A 24,943-nucleotide genomic window follows, 5' to 3' on the forward strand; every position below is an offset into this window, starting at 1 on the left:
TGGAAAGAGGCATTACTCACATTAATGACATAACTAAAATAAACTCATAACGCATAAATTGTTGTACACGTGTTAATTAGATTAGATGGAACGTTATTAATCCCTTGGAAAGACTCCCTCAGGGAAATTGAGGTTCCAGCAGTATTGTATAGCAGCACACAGGGTAAGACGCACACAGAGTATCAAAAGTGAAAGTAAAAAACAATTTGCAAATATAAATACCAGAAATGCTGCTTGCTACTGGTTTACTGACTACTACTGTTCCTCTCCTTCTCATTCTCTGTCTTCCTGTTACTCCTCCTCCCGCTGTGAGGATTGTACATGTACAGTTGTACATAGTTTTTATTTGTATGTCATATAATGCACATTGGTGGCCATTGTGACACTGATTCCTCTCCACACTGTTGACAGTCACAATTCTTTTTAATCAATTTACCTTATGATGTCACAAAGATAAACACACCCCAGTTTAAAACATCTCCTCTGTCAGGTTCTTTGCTACAAGTGCATGGACCGCCAATGCTTTTTTGCAGAAATTGTAGTTTAAAATGTTGGCGATAAGCTGTGCACCGTTTCCAGTTGCCCGATCCTGCTGCACTAGACCGTATAAAGAATAAGTTACAAAAAAATTCCACAAAGTCTTACACACATTATTGGTTAACAGCCTATTATTTGTAAACAAGCTCCAGTTCTTAAAAAAAAAAAAAAAAAAATAGGGCTCTGTAAGTGTAGGGTTAGATATGATCATTAGGGCCCCAGTCACGATGAAGTCATCCTGCGAGGACCTGCTTGAAATTGCACTGTTTATTATTATTTTTCTTTATACTTTTCAAGCCCCAATTTTGGCCCTTTCCCATGCTCAAAAACTCACCAAACTTTGCAAAGTCGTTTGGCGGGATCCGAAATTCAGTATGTTGGGGGTCGCGCACATACTCACAGTGAAATGGCGAAATGGTGCCTCCTAAAATTTTTCAAAAAACCCTCCCCGTGGGGTTTTTTTTGTTTTTTTGTCCTTGCCTCTCGACATATTTACCATGCTGGGATGCACAAAAAAGTCTCTTAACATCGTGGTGAAATGTCGACAGGAAGTCGGCCATTTTGATTTAAAGTTTCGATTTTGAAGCCATTTTTGCCATTTGTGGCCATTTCCACTACTTACATTTGAACAAACTCGTCCGAGGGATTTCATCCAATCTTCTTCAAATTTGGTACACATCATCATGACCCCATGCTAATCAAAAGTTATTGAAAGACTTTCTGTAGGTCAAAAGACGTGGCTGCTAGGGTTCGTCAAACTTTGGCGACATTTCGGAGCACGCTGTTTCACTTTGAACGGCTGTCACGCCCACATGCTTCATCCTTCAAACTTGCTGGACATGATGAGGGCTCCGCCCAGCACATCCCCATATATTAACTTACCACTTAACTCATAGCGGTACTGATGCACCATTGGTCTACTCCAAACAGGAAGTTGGATATTTTAAATTTTCATTTCGTTTTGGCGTAATTTCCATTCATTGTATTTGAACAAACTCCTCCTAGCGATTTTGTCCAGTGCACTTCAAATTTCATTCAGATCAGCCAGAGACTATACTGATCAAAACCTATTAAAAGCTTTTTTCTATGTTGAAGGGTGTGGCCGCTATGGCGCCGCCATTTTGACCCTTCCCCATGGAAAATCAAGTCATGATAACTCCTTCATGCTTTGTCTGATTGACTTGAAACTTCACATGTGTGATGACGGTCAGCCCCTGAACACACCTGTCCCCTCTGTTTGTGCTGTGAGTGCCCCCTAGTGGATTAACCATCAACTTGTCATAACTCCTTTGTGCATTAACTGATTTGCTTGAAACCTGAACTGTGTGATGAGTGTCTGCCCCTGTACGCACCTGCCCACATCTGGTCACAAGGGGACGCAGTTGGGGAGGCGGTAGCGCGAGGGCGCGAAGGCCTGTCCATGACTGCTTGCAGTCCTCATTTATAATTGCTTTTTTCCAGTTGTGGACCATTTCCAGGTCCATAATGGCATAATTCCCCTCTTTACAAATTGTATACCAAAACCAGTTTGCACACTCCTCTTCACTGTTCGTGACTAATAAAGTGATACATACGCTGTTCTCTGAAATGCTGCTTGAAATATGATTTGGATGTGCTTTATGAAAGCTGTTCTCACATTTTGAATAATGTTATTGGGAATCTACTGACAGGGTATTCATAATCCATTTGTTCCTCTGTTGTTTTCATTATAGTTTAATATATTATGCTGTTTTCTTGAAAATTAACTTTAAACTGGTACATTGGCTGCCAGAATACTTGCACTTTAGTTATTAATAAAGTAACAATGACAAAATGTGGTGCTTCACAAAACATCACGGCAAGGCTTATGTTCAGCTGTTATATATTTATTGTTGTATGTGTAATACTGATTCCTCATTTCGAAATGGTAGCATGTTCTTGTCCCAGAATGGATGGTTTGGCTGGTAACTCGGAATGAATTTCATTAGTGCGAGTTTCAATCTGAACTTTAGGTATATCTGCTCTTCTAAATCATGTTTGAGGATTATTACCCTGCCAGGAATATAATTGTTGGGGAGAAAGTCATTAAAATATTGGCAGGCGGTGGATTTTAGCACAGCACTGGATACCTACTGATTAAAATACATGCAGTTATTAGGGGTTCAATCCTGAATGGGCTTGAAACACTGCTGTTTCCATCCCAGTAGGACTGGAAATTGTTTTTGCTCTGATATTTATTTCCTTCTCTAAATACAATGCTGCAGCCTAGACCACACAAGCTGGAGAAATTGTTGTGGGCTGGGGTGTTTGGCTGGCTTGGTTTTTGTTTTCTGTTTCTCCCACCAGGTGGTATGCATTCAGGACTGAGTGGCTGAGCATTAGGACCTCACCCTGAACACCTGAGGCTTGTTTTCACGTGCAGGTCATCAGGACTCACAGCTGTGGTGTATTTTGTCTTGATCAGAGATTGCTGCATTTAAACCTTGAATGCACAGTGTGTGATTGCCAGAGACTCGACCTTGTGAGCAGACGTGTGAGATCGACGTCAGGAGAACAATCTCACCATCACGGACACAGAGACCGCTCCAGGTTTGACGCCACAGTCTGTGAAGGAGGATTGAGTGAGGTCTCACGCTCTTCAGCACACTTCCTGAGGTAATTTGGTTTTGGTGACTTTTATGAAGTAATGACAGTGGATTTGGTCTCCCTCACACCTTGTGTTAGTGAGCTGTCACGTTATGCTAATTGTCTAATCAGCTTCTGCTGCAGTGGAGATTTGAACTGAATTGTTCCGTGCCTGCAGGGTGAGAAGCTGATGTATAGATTTAAGCCAGGAAGTGTTTGCTGATTGCGTGCACCTTTGAGTTGTGTCTCTCTGTGTCGAGTTGGACTCACCTCCATGTTTTCTTTCTTCACAGACTTGGTTTGTCGCGGCCACCTGGGGGGTGTCGGCAGGGTCCCTGGGTCCGAACTACTGTGGCTCCGGACCGTTTGCGCTGTTGAGAGCACGCCGTGTTTCCACCTCACCAGACCGCGGACTTTTTAGTTGTTTAGCACTTCACCCACTGTTATGTTTATTAAATTCTGTTATCTTTGAACCGTGCTCTGCTTATTTTATGCTGGGTCCTTTCAAATGCTGGGTCGGTGCTCCGACCGCGTCCGAAACATAACAGTAGTCTCTGGCCATTTAACAATGGACCAGCGGAAGCAGAGACGGTATTTTTGCCGGGAAGGCTGCAACAGATGTTGGAGTTGATCCGGCATCAGTTGCGGGTGCTCTCCGCCCGGGTTGTGCGCGTTGGTGCGCGCATGGTGGAGTTTACAGCTTGGGTCGCGTCGCACCCCGCTGTTACGGCTGTAGCCCCGTCTCCTCCCGTGCATCTGGCTCCGACACCTGTTGTAGCAGCCCCGGTGGTATTTAGTTTGCACTTTAAGCTATTTGGTATAACCTGCTGTCGTTTACAGCAGTGTGTATTGGTTTTTACTCTGTTACCACAGGGATTTTCTTATTTGGCACTTTGGCTCCCTCTGTTGGTGACAGAGTCACATTACCGTCTAGGTTCAAAGGATGGAAAATACGTTTTTCCATTCTTTGCACTTGACGATGTAGGCCAATGTTAGTTTTTTTATTGGTCTATTATCTGTTTCTTGTTTTAGTCTGTGGTGTTTTTATCAGGGGTTAATTTGTTGTTTTTGTGGATTATAGCACTGTCAGTGGTCTGGTGGAGTTGAAATACAGGCTGTCTGGAGCATGGCATGGACCCAGGTGACTTTATGTTTGTCTGTTGGTCTTTCTTTTTTATTTCTTTTGGTTTCACCTCCCAGGGTTTGATGGGACGGTCCTCTGGGGGGTAATTGGGTTGTTTTTTCTTTTTTCTTTTTTTTTTGTTTTTGTTGTTCCCTCTCTTCTCCTCTGGCTCCAGCCGTATGAGCCGTATGTTGTCGGCATTGCTGGAGTGGTGCAGTTTTGTTGTGCTGGGCGTTTCCCAGATAACCTCTGCATCCGGGGGGGGTTCGGGTGTTGTTTTTTTGTTGATTCCCTGTTCCACCTCTGGCTTCAGCGCGTCTTTGAGCCGTACGCCATCGGCGTAGCTGAGGTTTGGGGCAGTGGAATATACCGGCAGCTGGTGGCTGGTTTAAAAGTCGGAGGGGTGGCGCCGTCTTGTGCCGTACGCCATTACCGCTGTTCCACTCCTCCCGGTTGACTTTTGGGGTATAGTCGTGGTTGGTGACACTGGACGTACTTCCAGTTTCCACTGCGCTGAGGGGGTGGGGTTGGGGTTGTTGTTTTGTTTGTATGTTTTTTTTTTCCCCCAGTTTCCGCCCTCAGGGTGTGACTGTGGTGTCCTCTGGGGGGGAAAGGGCTGTGGGTCCATCTAGCCGTAGATGGCCGGGGCTGGGTCTGTTAGTCATGAGGGGGGGCGTCTCCTGGGGTTTGATGGAACGGTCCTCTGGGAGGCGCTGGGAGTCCCCGTGGGTGACTTTGGATTCCAGAGGGACCTCGGCTGTGGTTATTACTCCGGGAGCTGGCGGGATGTCCTCTGGGGGTGTTGGTCCCTACATGTCGTCCGGGGGGGTGGGGGATGTTAGAGTTTTTTTTTTGCAAGCTTAAGTTTGGGTTGTTTTTTCTCTTCTCCTCTTCCCGGGGTTTGATGGGACGGTCCTCTGGGGAGGGGGGGGGGGGGTGTTGGTATGGTTGTTTGTGTTTGTCTTTTTTTTGTTTTATGACTAAGCAGACTTTAACACACAGTCAGAAGAAGGCTGAGTGCACAGGTTCAAGAACTCCTGGCCAAAATTATGCAAAGTGAACTAAAGTAAGAGTCGACAGGAATGAACACAAAGATGCAGTCAGAGGTGGAGACTCTAACTGTTAGAGTCTAACAGGTTTGCTAAATGAAACAGAGGGCAAGACCATTAAAGTCAACAAAGGATATCTCTGCACTGGAGTGTCAGCTGCGGAGCAGTCTACTGCAGACAGGCTCAGGGTGAGAAAGGATGAACTCCAGGATGAGAGTGATAGTCTCGGCACAAAGTTCCCTGTTGACAGAGAAGAGGCGGCTGGAAGCGTGCATTATCCAGCTGAAGGAAGAACTAGAGAAGCTCAACATTGAGATGATCAATGACTGCATGAAGAAATTAACATTGCAGGTGGAGCAGCTGATGATGGAGCTGTCGTCAGAGCACAGTAACGCACAGCTCCTGGAGACGGGCCTTTCCCAGCTGGATCGTCAGCACAAGGAGCCGAAACTGAAGCTGCAGGAGGTGTTTTTTGTTCCCAGCCAACATTCCAGCCATGGTCCCTGGAGGGGGGCTTTGTTTTTTCTGGCCCAGGTCCGTGTGGTCGCCGGGAGGCTTCCCGTGAGGGTGGGGTACTGTTGTGGGCTGGGGTGTTTGGCTGGCTTGGTTTTTGTTTTCTGTTTCTCCCACCAGGTGGTATGCATTCAGGACTGAGTGGCTGAGCATTAGGACCTCACCCTGAACACCTGAGGCTTGTCATCAGGACTCACAGCTGTGGTGTATTTTGTCTTGATCAGAGATTGCTGCATTTAAACCTTGAATGCACAGTGTGTGATTGCCAGAGACTCGACCTTGTGAGCAGACATGTGAGATCGACGTCACACCTCACACCTTGTGTTATTGGGCTGTCACGTTATGCTAATTGTCTAATCAGCTTCTGCTGCAGTGGAGATTTGAACTGAATTGTTCCGTGCCTGCAGGGTGAGAAGCTGATATATAGATTTAAGCCAGGAAGTGTTTGCTGATTGCGTGCACCTTTGAGTTGTGTCTCTCTGTGTCGAGTTGGACTCACCTCCATGTTTTCTTTCTTCACAGACTTGGTTTGTCGCGGCCACCTGGGGGGTGTCGGCGGGGTCCCTGGGTCCGAACTGCTGTGGCTCCTGACCGTTTGCGCTGTTGAGAGCACGCCGTGTTTCCACCTCACCAGACCGCGGACTTTTTAGTTGTTTAGCACTTCACCCACTGTTATGTTTATTAAATTCTGTTATCTTTTGAACCGTGCTCTGCTTATTTTATGCTGGGTCCTTTCAAACGCTGGGTCGGTGCTCCGACCGCGTCCAAAACATAACAGAAATGCCATTTTCAGAACTGGTACAAACCTCTGCACATAATTAAGATACAAAAAATTGAAACAAACTCGCCTACAGGGGGCACTATAGCAGCATGTTTGCATTTTGGGCTATCCGGTTGTTAAGCGCTGACGTAACGCATCATGTGATAAATCTGTTTCTGGGTCCAAAGACCTGCAAGTTTACAATTAAAGTTACGTCTGTATGATCCTTTTAAGGATCTACAGTTTAAGTTTAGTTTGTGTTTACACTGTGCGCAAACCTCCCTCCCGCCGTTCTCCGCCTCCACCTCCGTTAACCGCATTCGTCTGTTTCTAAGGTAAGAACACTTAATAAAACTTTTTTTCCTTTTACCTTATATATTTTATTATGCACAGGTAAAATATACATATCTGTTTGTTAATAAAAACATTTATTACAATAAACAGGACGTTAAAGTGAAAACTTCACTTTTCCCCCAAACGACATGAACAGGAAGCGATCGCAGCTCGCAGCAACTCCCATTGAAAATAAAGGTGAAACGACCTGAGCTTCTGGCATTTATACATAAAACAAACGCAGTAACAACGTCTAAAAACCCAGTTAATATATCCAGGAGAGTTTTAGGCACAATATACAAAGAGCTTTACTCGTATGTTGTGATGTTAATGCTGTTGTCCGTGTGTAGCGGTTTAAGTGCAGCCTGATCAGAGTGTCTCAGTGCAGTCCTCAATGTTAATGACAGCGCGCCTTTTTTGTTTGGAGCCGGAAGTTGAAAATCACATGATGCGTTACATCACATTTAACAACCGGATAACTGCCAAACCGTACATCGCACATGCCTTATATGGGTGCATTCACTGGCTCGAGCTGAATCTCAAGCCACACCCATTTGCACCTGGACAGTTTTTCCAGAAATTAGCAAATATGCAAAACTTACTCTTGAGACACAATCCAGGCTGTTGCTCCGATCAACATCAAACTTTGCACACAGAGTATAATGGACCTGACAAGCTTAAGTTATTAAAATGAGCTTGATAGGCCTTAACCTACCTGAGAAATAAATGGCAAACCTTCTACTAAAAATGTGACACAAGTAGTTGGACTCATCTTCATAAGAGTAACTCAGATCTGGATGAGACTCACCTGTCTCATGCACAATGGAGCAGAGAGGTTGCCTGATTAAAATAGTTTTGACTGGACACTGGTGAACACCTTCAATCTCAAAAGTTTATATCTCAAAATTGGCTTGTCAGAACTGTACAAAACTTCACAAGGGTAATCTTGGGACAACTCATACTTGAAATACATACGTTCATCATGATTGTTGAAAGGGTGCTTGACCTATTGTCTTTTAAATTTGAAAAGTGGGGGTGGCTAACACCATTCAACTTATCAAGATGAAATTTTGAGGAATGACATAGACCACCTCACATTAGTGGCATATTAAGTTTTACATTTTTTGCCTCCAGGTAGCGCTATAATAAAGGAAAATGCATTTTTGACCAAAACTCCAAGCACGTACATTGCACCGTCAGTATTCATATATCCCTGCATTCTTTGTAGTGTGGCAAATCTTGTGATATAGGCCTCACCCATTTCTGTTTTTACACAGTATTCCAATTCCAGTAAACCTTTAAAATCTATCTCACCCCGGGCCACCACTCTGATCAACACCCATCTTTGCAAGTCCAATCAGTAGACCATTTAGAGCTTAAGTTATGGACAAGTGGTTAATGTGCTTGGTTTCAGTGCAGAAGGTTCCGGGTTCAAATCCCACCCCTGCCACATTTCTCCATGTAATGTGGAGTTGTGTCAGGAAGGGCATCCTGCGTAAAACCTGTGCCAATTCAACATGCAGATCCACCTTGGATTTGCTGTGGCGACCCCGAGTGCAAACAAGGGAGCAGCCGAAGGGACTTACTTACTTACATGATAGCTAAAAAAATGCCAACTGTATAAAGGCGAACAGACCACAGGGAGCAGTCAAAAGAGAAAGTGTTACATATCTTAGGGGTCCACAAGTGCAAAAAGAATAATCTGGAAAAACATGCACAGAATTACACGAAATTCACCTGGTATGATTGGGGATCATGTCTGAGTTGAACCATATAATTTGGTGATGACTGCATAAAGTGAGCATGCCTGTTGCTATTGTGCTTGTTAAATGAATGGATCACGTTAAACCTTATTTACATGAAGCACCTTGAAGTGACTGATCTTGTGATTGTCATATTTGGCAACATATTCAACTCAATCCATTGCGCAATCACCTCTGAACTTTATATGTACTACAAAGAGAATATTTATTTCGGTGTTTTTGCCATTTGGTAGAACACTTGGTTGAACAGATATGGAGGTAAATTAAATTTTGAATATTGACAAATATAGACTGACAGACTGCGTTAGAGCATTGTTACCTGTAATTACAGCACCTCATGCATGTGGTGAAAGGAATGGCTATGTTTCAGTGGATGCACTGAAAAAGTGTTGACATCTTAGTTAAAGTTAGTCCTTTTGCTGGCAAAGTTGGTGTGAATGCACCGTCGCTCATGCGGCTCAGACTAACATCTTATAGTTGCATTGTTATAACTCACATGGGACTCGCAGGGCTTGGGAGGCGTTTCGCAAAGAGGACTTGACACCTATGTATACCTGCTGGCAGGTCTAGTTATTATTGCTGTTGTCTTTGGTTTGGTCTTGTGATTAGGCTTCAGGCCATAGCCAGATCTGATTTATACTGCTAGTTGTACTGTTTTGTTTTCATTCATCTAGCTGGCTGTAAAAGCTGGATTACAGGGACTTCATTAGAAACATGTTGTGTAGAAACACAGGTGTTTCGTTTCCATAGTGAGTAGAGTTGCATGGCTGCCAATGTTAACGATAACACACACATAGTTATACTCAAAGTCCACAAGAAGACTGATAAATAGTAACTATTTCATGTAATTGCAGTGTGCAAGTTGTATGTGGCATGCTTCCAGAGAGAACACCCAGATAACGGTGTCAGACATATTTGTTGGTTTTGCAGCTCATCGACAAGGAGATCAACCCGTACGTGGAGCAGTGGGAGGCGGAGAAGGCATTTCCAGCGCACAAAGTCTTCAAGATCTTGGGCAATGCTGGCTTTCTAGGTGTTGATAAACCAGTTGGTAAGATTTGAAAAAGTATCAGTTTGCCTTAGAAGTTTGTATTTCAAAGCCCACAGATGTGCAGATTTAGTTGGTTTTTTTTTGGGGGTTTTTTTTTTATGATTTGGGATGTTGTTCATTGGTTACTGCTATACATCATGGATATGGGAGGACATATCTTATGCCTATACTCCAGTTGGTGTGATGTTTCATATGAACCTTACCAGTGGACAGAACCTACACTGATTAAATTGATGAACACTTTGTTACTAGGTATCGATGCTGACTGCACATCACTGTTGCTATAACATCTTAGCACTGCATCTGATACTGTTGATCATACTGTATTGTTTAACCCTCAAGTGACCAGGTGGGGTCTTTATGACCCTGGGCAAAAAGTTTCCTGCCATGAATTTGTCAGTCTATTTGTCCTGCATTCTTTTCATAGAATTTTGCATGGATCAGCCAACCCATGTGGCAAGTATAATCCAAACTTCTGTGGGGTCCCTTATGACCCTGGGAAGATCTGTGAGATTTTCAGCATTATAGCTTCAGGTGGTATTGTAATTGCCAACTCTAATCATTATATTTTTCTGTTTTGCAAGGAAGCGTGGCCAACAGACCTCAAATAGCAAGATTTACAGCTGCACAAGCATTGAGACTGATTCTTGATGCCCAAAATGAGGATGAAAACAATGATGGACAAATATATTGGAGAATGAAATAAATATGATGAACCCTAAAACAATCATTTATATAGATGTATTCCAATATAAAGTTAATGGGGTTATAAATAACCCCACTCGATCATATTTGGTGCTAAAATAGCTTGGTCGGTTGAGGGTTAAGAACATTAGAAAAAAATTAGGTATCTCTGGTCTAGTACTCTCATGATTGAGACCTTATTTGTTTGTTACACCGTGTTTTCTTATAATGAGACCTCTGAATTTTTCTACAGTGAAATATGGGATACCGCAGGGTTGTGTTCTAGTCCCACTTGAAGCACCTTGGTATGTAGACAGTGAATTAACTTTCACTGTTACACTGATGACATGCAGCTTTATATCCCTGTGTATACAGGCGATGTCACTCACATTGCAAAACTGGAAGTTTGACTAGCTGCAGTGAACATCTGGATGTCATCTAAGTTTCTACCTTTAAATTCAGAGAAGACTGAGATGATTGTTCTTGGCCTTGCTAGACATACAACCTAACTTCCATTGCCACATCCTCCACACTGTGGATCTACCTTGTGCCCTGGATGGTAACCACCCAGACAGACAACTGGTTCAGCTCCATCTGTCAAAAGTAGCCATCTGCTGTCCACAGCCAGGTGAAAGGTGGGCGTCCCCTTGGCCTTCTTCTGTTGATGGGATCCTCAATACAGAGGCACCTGTGTGGTGGATTATGCCCAGAGAAATGCACCACGTGGTAACAGCTAGTTTGACACAAGTCATTCCAGTGGTACCAAAAGCTCTTCGAAAGTCACATTAAGTCACTGGTTAGCATCCAAGTCTCACAGCTATACAACAGAATTGTTGTGTGGGCCGCTGAAGAGGAGGTACTGCTGGCCCACCACCACCAGAGGGAGCCCTGCCTGGAGTGCGGGCTCCAGGCACCAGAGGGCGCCGCCGCCCCACAGGAGCAGCCTCGGTAACAGCTGTCACCCATCACCTGAGACAGCTGACGGCAATCATCAGTGGGGTATATCAGCAGGACGGCATCTCCACCTCATTGCCGAGATATCGTTTCTACCGGAGAGGTAACATATCGAAGCAAACAGAGAACATATTTTTGACTGAGCTAGTTTATTGGATTACTGTTCCAACGAGAGGTGGAGGTACCTTTCCTGCCGTTCGGAGTTCTGGGTGCAAACGCGCCCCCATCTAACTGTTCTTTTTTTCCTCGCCAGCAGTACCAGGTCCGACACGCGGAGGCAGTGGCCACCTGGGAGTTCGGGACTTGGCGGCTCCAGTATTCCCGGGGTCCTGTGGCGGAGGAAGCCATGTGGTTCCGGTCTTACCTTGGAGAGGCGTCTCCTATCTTCGAGCCTGCCCACACGACACTTTTGTGAATTGACTGTTGTCCATTTCTGTAATTGGTTGTATTCGTTGTGCACATTCACAACAGTAAAGCGTTGTTATTTTGACTTACTCCATTGTCCGTTCATTTGCGCCCCCTGTTGTGGGTCCGTGTTCCTACACTTTCCCAACAAGAATCAGGACTCAAAAAACTTGACCTTGTGTTCTACTGCAGAGGTATTGGTTGAGACACTGATTTGTGGTGTTCTGTTTTTTCCTGGCCCACTCCATAAGAATACAACAGAATATATCTGCTGGGGTTTTAAGTATAACTATGAGATTTGATCATATCGCCCATGTATTGGCCTCTCTTTATTGACTCCCTGTAACTACAAGAGAAGATTTTAAGGTTTTGTTGATGACCTATAAATTAGTGAATGGTTGGGTGCCGGCTTATCTTGGACAACGTATTAAGCCTGCTGTACCATCATGTTTCGTGCCGTCTCAGGCTACAGACTGTCTTACTCTGTCTACTCCTGTCTTTCTGAAAGCGCTACACAAGAAAGTTTATTATGATGAAAGTGGGTGGCATGGCGGCGCTGTGGTAAGCACTCTTGCAGCACAGCGAGACAGTCATGTGTTCATGTCCGTACTCCTTGTCAGTTTGGACTTGCAGCAGGAAAGGTAACAGCATGAAACTTAAGCCAAATCAAGATGGATTGATGTCCCTGAGGGAATGGGAGCAGCCAAAACAAACAAAGTATCTCATGAGAATGAAAGTACGTGTCTGTGATGGACCAGACGTGCATGTTGCAATAGGCGCTAATCTTTGTAACGAGTGAATTTTAGTATTGGCTAAATACTTCTTTTTGTTTGTTTGTATGTATCAGTGGGTCCTTAATTCATCTTATGGCTTTTTGTGCATCATCTAGATAGTAGATGTAGAAAAGGTCTGTTTGATGTAGTCACCCAGAAGCCATTGTACTTTGGCAAAGGCTTGTTTTCTATGAAAGGCTCTAATGAGATAATAAGCCAACAGGGAAACAATGATAGTTGCCAAGGTACAGCTTCATACTGGTGGAAAGTAAAGCCTCTTTCCAGATCGAATTTCATTGGAAAATCCATTTTTAAAATCTCTGTTATGGTTTTAAACTGTGAAATATTGGAAATGCACCCTGTACCTGAGATTTACATATTCTGTAACTTAAGCATCTGTGATTTGAGTGCCATAAAAACAACTCTTACTTTGTCGCTTGTAGCTTGTGGAAAAACTAGACACCACCATCAAGAAATGTGTGTGTGTGTGTGTGTGTGTGTGTGTGTGTGTGTGTGTGTGTGTGTGTGTGTGTGCGCACGCGTGTGTGAATAATGACTAAGTTGTTGCTTTTGCAGTGTAAAGTGTCTAAATGGATCTGTATGGAGGAAGCTGGTTAACATAGGTGATGAAAGTTTGGGTGGACCAACATTAAACTTCCAGAAACCAAAACAGTGTGGTAGTCCATGTGTTTTTGTGTGCCTACTATATCCTGCTCACTTTTAAACCTTCCAGTCAAATGAGGGCAACAGTGAAATCCTGCATTACGTGTTTCATTTGGGAATCTGTCCTATATCACTGGGCTTAAGGAGGAAGTTTGCATTTTTACAACCTGTGTTGCTGCATCCGCCACGCCACAGAACCACCTCAAATTCTAGATGGCAACTACCCATGCAGTTGAAATGTGGGCATCCTCTTGCCCTTCTCCAGCACTGGAATTTTCAAGCCGGACTCTTTGGTGACAGTGGCACTTTTCGTCACAATATCACGAACCAATAGATTAATGTATATTTCGTGCTGCTGAATCACGACTTGCCGTGAGACTGAGTTACTATACAATGCTGATGGAACCTCAATTTCCCTGAGGCAGTCTTCCCAAGGGATTAATAAAATTCTATCTGTTCTAATCTTTTCAAGTTGTCAATGTATTAGTGGTAGAAAACAAGCACCTCCCCCAATGTACCAGTTTATGGCACATGTAGGTTATGGTACACTGTAAGGGCCCCTTCACACATAGTGCGAATATGTACAACTCAGGGCAACTCCCGTCGGAACAGCTCGTATGAGTCCACCATGAAACATCGCGCAGATGTGCACAATGCCGGTGCGATGGTTCATGCACGCAGGAACACAGAGCTAGCAGCTGCTGCTGTGAAAATAAAAGAAATAAAAAGTATATGTCACCCACGGGATTCAAACCTGCACTTTCTAAAAGCTGTGGTTGCCAGTCAGAAACTTTACCACTGAGCTACCATCGCGGGCCTATGAAAGATGCAGGAAACTGCCTGATGTCAGGAAGGACATGGATGTGTTTTAAAAAAAAAATAAAACCACACACCATATAAAAACATGGCATTATATTGAATCCTCTGTAGATGACCCATGGTCATAGACATACAGTCATGAAATGACATGAATGAGAAGCAGTTCGCTTGTCTCATCATGTCTACATCTGCTGGTGCGTGCCCACCTGGCCTGTGCGCACGTTCTGCCCGACATGCATGTCTTGTGGATGCCGCAGGACTGACACCGCGTCATGTGGAACAGAGCTCACATGGGTGACGTGACAGTCAGATTGCCTACTACGTGTTATGATCTGACAGTCTGTTTCAACCTGGGGGCAGCCTGTCAATGGGCTGCAGCGTATATATGTTTTTATTTATGTCCACATGATGACAGCAAGCAGGCACACGCGCGTCACAGTAGGCACTCATTAGTGCATGCCCGTCCAAATACAGTACGCGTTGTCCAGCTGGGATGTCCAGAACGACAGCTCTCCACAGCCGCTTCTGTCGGCAGCCACACCTCCTGTCAGTTCAGCGCACACACCAAAGCCACACTCGTGGGGCACTTAGACAAATTTCACTGCCAGCACGACAGTGATTGTCTGCCGACTATTGTCATGTTAATAGTGTGAATGGCCACTAAGTGTCATGCGAGCGGTGTTAGATGTTCGTGCATGTCACCTGGAATTTGGCCGACACCTGCCGCGAGAGGGTTTGATGTGCTCGCACAGTGCACACTCTGTCTTTCAGCCGGTGGTGTGCACAAATAGTTGTAGCAACAGGTGTGTGAGGCAGCTGCGATTTTACACGTATTGCACACGATTCCTGCTTCATGCGCTCTTTATGTGCAAATCGACCAAATTTGCAGTGTGTGTGAAAGGGCCCTAAAACTTTTAGTTTAGTTAACTCAAATTATTCAACTATCCAAACTTGTTTTATGTAAACTAAACATGGTTAATCACTATACAGGTTTCTGTGACAGATTTGCACAAAGGTTAAGCTGTATTTTCAGAATGTTGACAAAACACAGTTGCAAATGCCACTCGTGATAAGTGTCATTCCAATAGTCTTGGCAACAGATGTGCAAATCCAGCTAAATATTGGCCTTTTTGTTTTTAAGAATCGTATCTCATTAACATCATCTTTTATAAGATTTAAGAAGCTCTCCATCTCTTCCTCCCTCCCACACATCACGCCATTTATTTTAGAATATGTAACTCATTCTCTACATTGACTTTTAACTGCGGAAAGTGTAGTTTTGCATAACTTGGCTTTTTTCAAATCGCCTGAAAAACCACCACATGCAAGCAAAAAAATTGTTTTGCGATTTTTGTGGTTTTTTTGAAATATACGTATTTCCATTGTTTGTTTGTTTTTTGTTTTTTTTTTTCAGTTCACTACTTCAAACCCTGATTTCACTCAGAAAAAGTATGTTGAGGTCAGAGCCTCATGAACTTGTGAGAGGGTTCTTAGGTTGACCAGAGTGTCTGGCCACTGTAATATAATTGGAAAAATGGTCATTTTATTGAACACTATTCTACCATGTTTATAATCAGTAATTATATGCTTAATTATTATTTATTTACCTCAAAATGTTTTAATTGATTAATTTATCAGGTTTACCATGTGAGTAGTCTCTATAGAAATTGAATCATATTGACAGCAATATATGTTGTACGTAATCTTAAAATACAAGAACATGTTAATAACTACATTTTTATGTCATTTTAAGGTCTGTAAAAACACGGGTTTAAGTTAATTTAGAGGTAGTGCCCTTCTGATAAGCATCGTTTCATATTCACCACTTAGTAGAAAAATTTATTTCATTCAATGCAGTTGGCAAAGGTGAATAGAGTGCTCAGAGGCTTGAAATGATGAGAATCTTTTTGATTCACTGTGACTCTAAAATAGACAACGGTGACATAAAAATAAGGAATGAATCTAATACAAGTGAACACCTATTGGTTTTGGGTTTGTATTTTTGCAGAATATTTATTCCTTAAATGATAATGGCTCTAGTCTACAAGTATGTGTGTAAGGATGTTTTGTGGCTTATTTGTGTTCTTGTTTGTTTGTATTTTTTGCGTCATTTGAAGAAATTTTAACACGGATCATCTGAAGCTCAGTTGGCACATTATGTGTTGTTGGTACGTTTTTATGTTGAAACAACACCCATGGTAAATATGACAATTAGGGTGGGAAAAAAAAAAGGCTTTTGCACAACGTCGTGAATAAATACCAGTTCAAATCAAGACAGCCCTACTTTTTCTTTTTTAAATGAAATAGAAAACAGCTCTAAATCACGACAATCATAACTGAGCACTTTAACGATCATTGTGTTTGAATTTGGAGTTGGATTGTTTTGACACGCCTACATTTGCATTGGTCTGGTTTAGCAGTGCGTTCTCCCGCAGCGACGGTGGGTGTTGGTGTCACGGAAACATCTGACTATAGCTGCCGGCCAGATTACAACCCACTTCCAGATGTGCACCCAACTGTGTCACTGCTTTTTTGGGGGGGGCGGATGTGGGATCAGAGCATTGCAGCACCATGTCATGTTCGTGGCTTTGATCTGTTCAACATGATTATCTGAGATATTTGTGGAAATGTAACAGCCAAGAGCAAAAGTCTGAAGAGATCACAATGTCCACAATCATGGAACAGGAATCATGGAACAATCATGGAACAAGATTCAGAACCCAAAGTAAGGAACGGAGTATTGCAGTGAATGGTGTAAAATTATGGAACAACCTCAACAAAGAAATCAAAGAATCAAGGTCGCTTAAATTATTTTAAAAACGTATTAAACTAGATCTATTAAGTAAGTATGAAACTATGAAATAAGTCAGTGGGTTGTGACAAAGTCTAAAATGTAATCTGTTAATAATGTAATCTTTTAAATAATGGCTAAAATTATGAAATAAGTCAGTGGTATGTGACAAAGTCAAAAAATGTAATCTGTTAAATAATGTTGAATAATGATGCTTAAATTGAAAGATTGTATTGTAAAAAAGGGGCAGAAAATATAAGACTTGTTCTTCTCTCTGCTGCTTTTCATTCAGTGTCTTGTAATGTACTCATTTCTGCTTTTTCTGCTTTCTTTTAAATGAATGAAATAAATATTGAAAAAAAAAACTTAGATTTATATATAAATCATAGAATAACTGTTGGCAGTGAGTCTTGTGAAGGACCCCCCGCCACCCCTAATAGATCTGTTGGTCAGCGATGAATGCTGGAAGAGAATTACAATGTGCTGAGCACACAGACTGTGGGTGTTAGTCTGCAGGATTAGAGACAAGGACGATCCCAGCGGAGATTGGAGGTGATCAGGTGGTGCATTATCTGCTTTACAGCACAAAACATGTTTGCAAGGTGGTGTGTTTGTGTTTTGGTGGGTTAAAGCTAAGATGTATCTACTGTATTTACTCTGGAATTTGCACAATTGTGGATGATCCCAAAGACAGCTAAAATAATAAAATCCTGTTCCAAAAAATGTTTCTGACATAACCAGATGCTTTCTGATCATTCCTGCGCATTTGGTTGAATATTTGCCTTTAGTTTGTGCAATATGGTGGTGCTGCAACAGACTGGTGCACTGTCCAGTGTGTACCCACCCTCCACGCTCTAGACTTCTGGAATAGGCTCCAGCCCCCCGCGACCCTTAGTTGGAGAGTAAGTGGTTGAAGATGACTGAGTGAGCGTGCAATATGTTTTCAGAAAGGTCTAATCAGTGATGAAATGACTAAGCAGGTGGAGTGGACGAGAATGGTTAATAATATGTATAATAGTAATATATGTGACAAAAAAATAATAATAATTGAAACTTGCTTTTTTAACTCAGAGGTGTTTGCATATTAAAGAATCTAGTTTCTCTATTTTTGTACACTCACCAGCCAGTTTATTAGGTACAACCTTTCTAGTACCGGATTGGACCCCCCCTTTGCCTTCAAAACTGCCTTAATTCTTCGTGGCATAGATTCAACAAGGTGTTGGAAACATTCCTCAGAGATGTTGGTCCATAGTGACATGATGGCATCATGCAGTCGCACATTCAACCAGTTTGCCCATTCACCTCTGAACGTCAACAAGGCATTTTTGTCCATGCAGTTGCCACTCACTGGATATCTTCTCTTTTTTGGACCATTCCTTGTAAACCTTAGAGATGGTTATGTGTCAAATCACAGTAGATCAGCAATTCTGAAATACCTCAAACCAGCCCATCTGCAACAACCAATGCACACTTTAAAGTCACATAAACCCCCTTTCTTCCCCATTCGATGCTCGGTTTGAACTTCAACAAGTCATCTTCATCATGTCTAGAGTCTAAATGCATTGAGTTGCTGCCATGTGATTGGCTGATTGGCTAGTTGGGTTAACAAGCAATTGAAAGGGTCTTCCTAATATAGTGGCCAGTGAGTGTATGTGGGAAAAAATATCTGGGCAGGGCAGTGGATCCTTGGCCTTTGAGATCAAAATACACCTGGAAGAGTTTGTGAGTCATGAGGTCACTGGACCGAGGTGTTAGGTGAGGCTGATACTTTTTGCAGGAATGAAGGTGCAAGTTCTTAACATCTTGGTGCTTCCCTTTATTGCTGTATGGTTGTGAGACGTAGATTGCTAACCAGTATTCCAAAGTGACAACTGGATGTCTTTGGTACCAGGTTTCTTTGGAGGACTCTGAGTACCGCTGGAAGGACTTTGTGTCAAACGAACACTTACTTAGGGAGACTCAGAGAAGGAGTATCACATTCATTGTGTGGGAATGTCAGCTGTGTCCTTTTGGCCAAGAGGTCCATTTCTCTGGTAATGATCCAGAATGTAGGAACTCAGTGTTAGGACACAAACTATTACAAAAGGCCGAGGGGACGTCCATGTTTCTCCTGATTGATAGATTGTTGCTTACAAAAGGTGGGAATGAACTGATTTTCTGGCCTGGGTAGTTGCTAACCAGGCCTCAAGGTTGCTCCGTAATGCGGTGGATGTGGTGTCATGCAGCACCAACGTATGACTCCAGACATAACCTGACCTTCAACACTTTCCATGTACCAGGAAAAAATAAAACTCTCTTGCCTTTCAAAACATGGAACAGGAAATCTCCCTAAAGCAGCAGCGTTGAGGGAGAACACAGGATGACCCTTGGCTCTCTGCCTTTTTTTTCCCCTCTGCACTAACAAAGATGTATCCGCAGTTCCACCCCTTGTCTCCTGTCTGACCGGTAGAATCTGGCAGTTTGCACTATCCACTATCTTCCCTAAAACTGCAGTTATTTTCTTGCAACGATTCGGCTGTTAAATTAGTGGCCTGATGACTACTTTACATTACATTACTAGCAGTGATGCACAGGTGTGAAATGTCGTACAATCAGTGACACACGTCCGTTGTGGTAGTATCTCAAAAAAGTTTGTCCTCTGCATCTTTTTACAAAGCACTCTTGTTTCGTATGCTGCAGCATATGGTGTTTGCCCTGATGAGAATTTTGCCGTGCCAACATCTGCTGTTACAAACGTATGCATGCCGGAGCGTGGACATTAGTGACAGAGTTTTGTCTGCTTGCTTATGTAACAAGAGCGCCCTGCTGTTTTGTGAAAGTAGGAGAAACTTTGTGCACTCGCTTATCCTCAGCAGGGCCTCCTGGTCTCTGACATTTATCACTGCACAGCTGCACCAGTTTCCTCCTATTTTTTTTCTCCCACACTGCCTTGTTTTGTCAGTGTCCCATTATCTTTTTCCTTTCACTCTCCGTCTGTCTGATATCCATAATTTGACGATTCTGACAGGCAATTGCAATGTTTGGTTTAACTCTGATCAGTTCTTTGACAACCGTGGCCACTGTCTCTGATCAAAGTGTTTTGCCAAACTGTATCCAGATTTGTGGAAATAGCCAAATTCACACATACTTTTAATGATTGGTTAGAGCCACGTCACACATAACACGATATTGGGTGAAAGACGCAGAAACCAGAAGAAAATATGCAAAGCAAAAACGAAATGGGGAACCGCGAACATTTCGCGAATTTGACGACACACTTCACAAGCCATGTGTGTTGGGGGGGGGAAACGACACACGCACACCACGTGTGTTGGGGAGCCATGGAGACGCGATACACATGCAAGCCACGTGGGGGTGGACCAGGGGCGCGATACACATGCACGCCACATGTGTTGAAGGGGGAGCTGACATGCTGGCACGCCACAGTTGGGGGGGACTCTGCACAGCCACACCCATGCGTGTTGATTGGTGACACCACACTCGTGTTGTACTTAGACCATTTTCACAAAACATGGCGAATGTGGTCAACTGCTGTCTACTCTCGTACCAGGAGCGTGAATAGCCCCGCCTTTTCTAAGTGTCCAGCGAGCAATGTTGGATGTTTGTGTGTGGCACCTGATACCTGCCAAGAGAGGGGTTGAATGGGCACTCGTAGGGCACTCGCTGTATTTCAGCCGCTGGTGTGCGCGAATGGTTGTAGTGGCAGCTGTGCAAGGCATTTGAGGCAGCTTCAGTTTTTCACAAGTGGCATTTGACTCTTCCTTCGTGTGCCATTCTGTCTCAATCGTGTTATGTGTGAAGGGGCCCTTACTGTTGGCTGATCTGTTGTTGCCATTAAAAGTCTGTAAGATAAATATGACGGCATATTTGGTGCAAAACACCCAAGCACATGTGACTAGAATTTGTAGCTATCGAAAAAAAAAATGTCTATCAGTAAATGTGAAGTCACAGGGATTTGTAGTCCTTCGAACCAAGATCTATAGTAATGCCGGCGAGATTCATGTGTGGTGCACTTTGCACCGTGTGCAGTCTGATAGTTTTCTGAAAAACTGTTCATAGGCGTTTTCTGAAATCTGATACTTATTTATTTATTTTGTTTTGTTTAATTTTGTTGCAAAGTACTTTTCCCGGAACCGAATAAACTTGAAACTTGAAATGGTCTTCGAGGGGCTGTCTGTCCATGGTAAATTGGATTATCTGATTGAATCCCCAGGGCCCCCAAGAATCAGGGGGGATGTTGGGGGGGCATTATTTCACACCGTTTGATTTATTGCAGAAAATTATTTTCATTTTTTTCCCTGCATAATGAACCAACTCAGGTGTGTTCCATTGTTCAGCCAGCTGTTAATTGGCTGAACACACCTGACTGAGCTGATCTGGTTTGAGTAGATCAGGAACTAATTGAAAACCTGTAGAACGTTGGCTTCTGAGGATCTTAAGATGCATTGATACAAGAGCGTTAAAGAGAGTGTCTGTCATTCGTCTATATGTCTGTTGTCTGTCGTCATCCATTTATTGCGATATCTCAAAAGCTGTCAATAACAATAGCAATAACTTTTTTCTAATTTGCCAAGGGCGTGATATGGATCATTGACATTGTTCTCATCCAAAAATCTTATTCATAGAGTCATTTGTTTGGAAATGGTGGCCATTTTTATGCCTAAAATAGCCATTTTGAGCACTTAAGGCAAGTTTCTATGATAACCTTTTTCTAATTTGTCAAGCGCATAATATGGATCATTGACATATTTCATGTCAAAAAATTATAGTCATAGATTCGTTCATATGGAAATGGCGGCCATTTTTATGCCAAAAACAGCCAATTTGGCAATGCGGACTCAATTTTCTCAAGTACTGTCCGATAACTTTTCTTTAACTTAACAAGGGCACAGTATTGGCATTGACATTATTCCTGTTCCAAAATTATTTGTGTAGATTCATTCGTTTTGGAAATGGTGGCCATTTTTATGCCGAAGATTGCCATTTGCCTTCGGCTTTAATTGAGCCAGTAACCCACAGGGTCCTTGGCACTCTAGTTGTAATACATCATCAGAGATCTTTTAATTTTTTATATATGTATTTGTATGAGCTATCTTAAAAAGTACTGTAGGGATTCTAACAAAAGTTTTGAGCAACTGGCTTTGTTCTGCAAAGAATTGATTGGGTAGCCTGAGAACAATTTCCTGATTTTTTTTTTTTTAATTCCTCTTTGAGGCGCAACGCATGCATGCTCACTACAAAATGATTGGGAGAAATGGAACCTAAAAGTGGGTGCATTATCCAGGTAATAACATCAGTATTGGCAGGTAGGTACTCAGAAAGGTGCTCTTCAATGGGGACAATATGGTATAAAAACCTGACCGTTCTTTTCAGGAAAAGGGATGAAAGCTAAAGTGATCTCCTTTGTGAGAATAAAGTTCTGACATTCAGAAGGGGGCAGTATAGAAATAGTGGATAATGCACTGTTCATCTCCATTAAGGACCTGGGGTCTGCGCAAATGTCTCTACTGGCAGCGAGAAAATCCATTTTTGACTTTCTCAGTAAATTGGTTGTTTAAGGGGTTAGAACATTTTCATATCAGTTTAAAAGTAGAAGAAATAATATGAGTGTGAGCTAATCTGCTGTGCACTGCTGAGCTTTACGCATAATTATAGATGACACCTTTACTGATACCATCTATAATTAATTTGTGTCTGCGCTCTGCTGCCAACACAATTGGTCTGTTGTGTACATAGAGGTTTTGAGTTTGGACAGGTGCATGCAAGAGCAGGTTAAAGTGACTAATACAGTGAACGGGGTACATTTATCAAAATGTTTTGTATTGTGAAGCACTTATTCTTCTTTCCACTATGTAGCAGTTTTCAAGAGTTTATGTGAATACAAAAAGGAAAAGTCCATACAGTGTAAAGTGAATTTTCACATTTGAAGACAGTAAAGAGTTTGTTTTTTGTATTTTTGGCAGAATATGGAGGTTGGGCCTCGACTTCAGTTACAGCATAGCAGTGGCAGAGGAGCTTGGAATATTCGCTGCGGCGGTGGTCCCTATGGCCATTGGTGTACAGTCAAACATGGCTACTCCTGCACTGGCCAGGTGGAGTTCCTGAAACTTCTGTTTTGTTTACATGGGGAATGACTGTTGTTGCCTATAATAATACAGTGTTTCCGAACCTGCCCTTACAGCTAGCTAAGGGCCCCATCACATTGGCACAAATGAAGCCGAATCAGCCTCGAATATGCAAAAAAGACAAACTTCGAGACGCAGTCAAGATGGACAAATAGTTGACCAGCTGTGTACGAATGCCATGCGAATACCCAGAACTTGGGCCAAGCCGCCTTGACTGATTTGCACATATTTGGAGTGCAGCGCTCTCTCTCGCAAGGCGGTTGATCAAGCGTTACTCAGTGCAGACACTGGATGGCACACCAACATCCCACTTTTCAGTACTATCCGCTGTTTTGGTCAGTGTGGTCCATCCATGGTCTGTGCCCAGGTGGGTGGTTCCTGCCTCATCCGTGCTGCATTGCGGGGGGGGGGGGGCACTTAGGACATCTAACTCACAGTCATGTTGCATTGGGGGGACACTCAGGCCATTCGGCTCGCTGTCATGTTGCATTGGAACATTGTGAGGGCGCTCGGGTGCATTTCAGCTTATCCGTGCCACATCCAGACATTTGGTCGGGTTCTGTATTGGCTGGCCATTGGCGGTATGTTGGCCGATCCCATTCAGGTGTTTCAAATGCTGAGACTGCAGTCAGACTGGACTTCGACCACCGTTCAAACTTTCCCCACATCGAACGCACCCCAACAGTGGTGTGCATTTGCTCTACATTCGGGCTGGCCACATGAATGTGCCCAACTGTGGGATGCACTCAGAAATGTGTACGCCAGTGCGCCTCATATTTACCCAAACATAGGTCGGATGTGCATTCGTGCGGCATTTGGCCTCTAATGTGAAGGGGGGGGAGGCACGATTCGATGTGCCCAAACATTTCAAACAGCCCCTCGGAATGCTCTCCCAATGCGTCGAATTGTGTTTTCATGCCGTACAAATATTACGACTGGAGTCAGATTGCGGTACGATTGCACCTCGACCACCGTTCAATATTTTTTCCACATTTTCCATGAGCGCACCACGAATGTAGAGTGCATGTGCTCTGGCTGCACGAATGCACCAACTGCTGTAAGACTGCTGTATGAGGATTCTGACCGCACCTCAAATTTGCCCGAATGTGGGTCGAATCCTCATTCATGCAGCATTCAGGCTCATTCGTGCTCTAGTGTGACGAGGGTATAAGTTTGGTGCCATCTAGCGCTGTAACAATTACAACTCTGTGCATCTTTGCTGATTTCACCAAATAGCTGTCACCTGGGCACATTAGGCACAGAGTCCTCCCAAACAGGCACACACTCGACAAAAGTCAGGAAAATTTGTTATTTTCCGGAGCTCTGTGGACTCCCAGCTGTGTCTGCTCCACCTGTGTTCAACTCGGGACAGCCTGAGATAGGCCCAGCATTAACCCTCTGGGGCCGACGCCGTCGTATGCGACAGCTGAGACCAAGCTTTACTAAATTATAAATAACTTTTTAATGATATGAGATAGAAACTTACTTTTTTTGCTGAAAAGTTAATTTCACGGACTTTCAAGCTAGCCGTTGGCCATCTTTGTACTCCTCATAGAAGCTGTGTGATGACGTGCGCAATGTGAGCATCCAATCGGAATTGGTTCACCGCCACATGGTTTTCCAAAATCCAATCGTAGGGCAGCTTTACCTCACGTGATAAACCAAAGATCGTTTTTAGGAGTGATGTGTTACTAGTTTGCCCATTTGAATAGCCATCTGGCTGCTTGCTCCTATGTGCCCTGCATTACGCACAGCGATCAGTGAAAGTGAGCGGACGGAGCAGACGGAGGGCCTCTGATGACAATCTCACGTGCTCAAACACAGAGTGTGTGAGTTTTAGAGATGCTCCGCTCTTCATTACCTGTGAATGTTATTGAATTAGCCTGTGGCAAGCTCTCTCGCTCCGGCATAGAGCACTGTTCACCATATCAATGGAGCGAGGGGGAAGGGGCCGCTCCTCAGAGTGTAAATGGGCCAAAGTGTAAGCTGCTTTCAG

General features: G+C 43.3%; 1 protein-coding gene across 1 annotated transcript in view; it reads left to right on the top strand.

Moving 5' to 3' along the window:
• LOC117501514 (probable acyl-CoA dehydrogenase 6) overlaps nucleotides 1-24,943 on the top strand; it is a 48,870-nt gene that overhangs the window by 13,745 nt on the left and 10,182 nt on the right. The window contains exons 2-4 of the mRNA XM_034160406.1: nucleotides 9,613-9,733; nucleotides 22,786-22,794; nucleotides 22,827-22,914. Of these exons, the coding sequence (XP_034016297.1) occupies nucleotides 9,613-9,733; nucleotides 22,786-22,794; nucleotides 22,827-22,914 (218 nt within the window). The remainder of the gene's footprint in view (nucleotides 1-9,612; nucleotides 9,734-22,785; nucleotides 22,795-22,826; nucleotides 22,915-24,943) is intronic.

This window comes from Thalassophryne amazonica, chromosome 20 (genome assembly GCF_902500255.1).
Source record: "Thalassophryne amazonica chromosome 20, fThaAma1.1, whole genome shotgun sequence".
NCBI lineage: Eukaryota > Metazoa > Chordata > Actinopteri > Batrachoidiformes > Batrachoididae > Thalassophryne > Thalassophryne amazonica.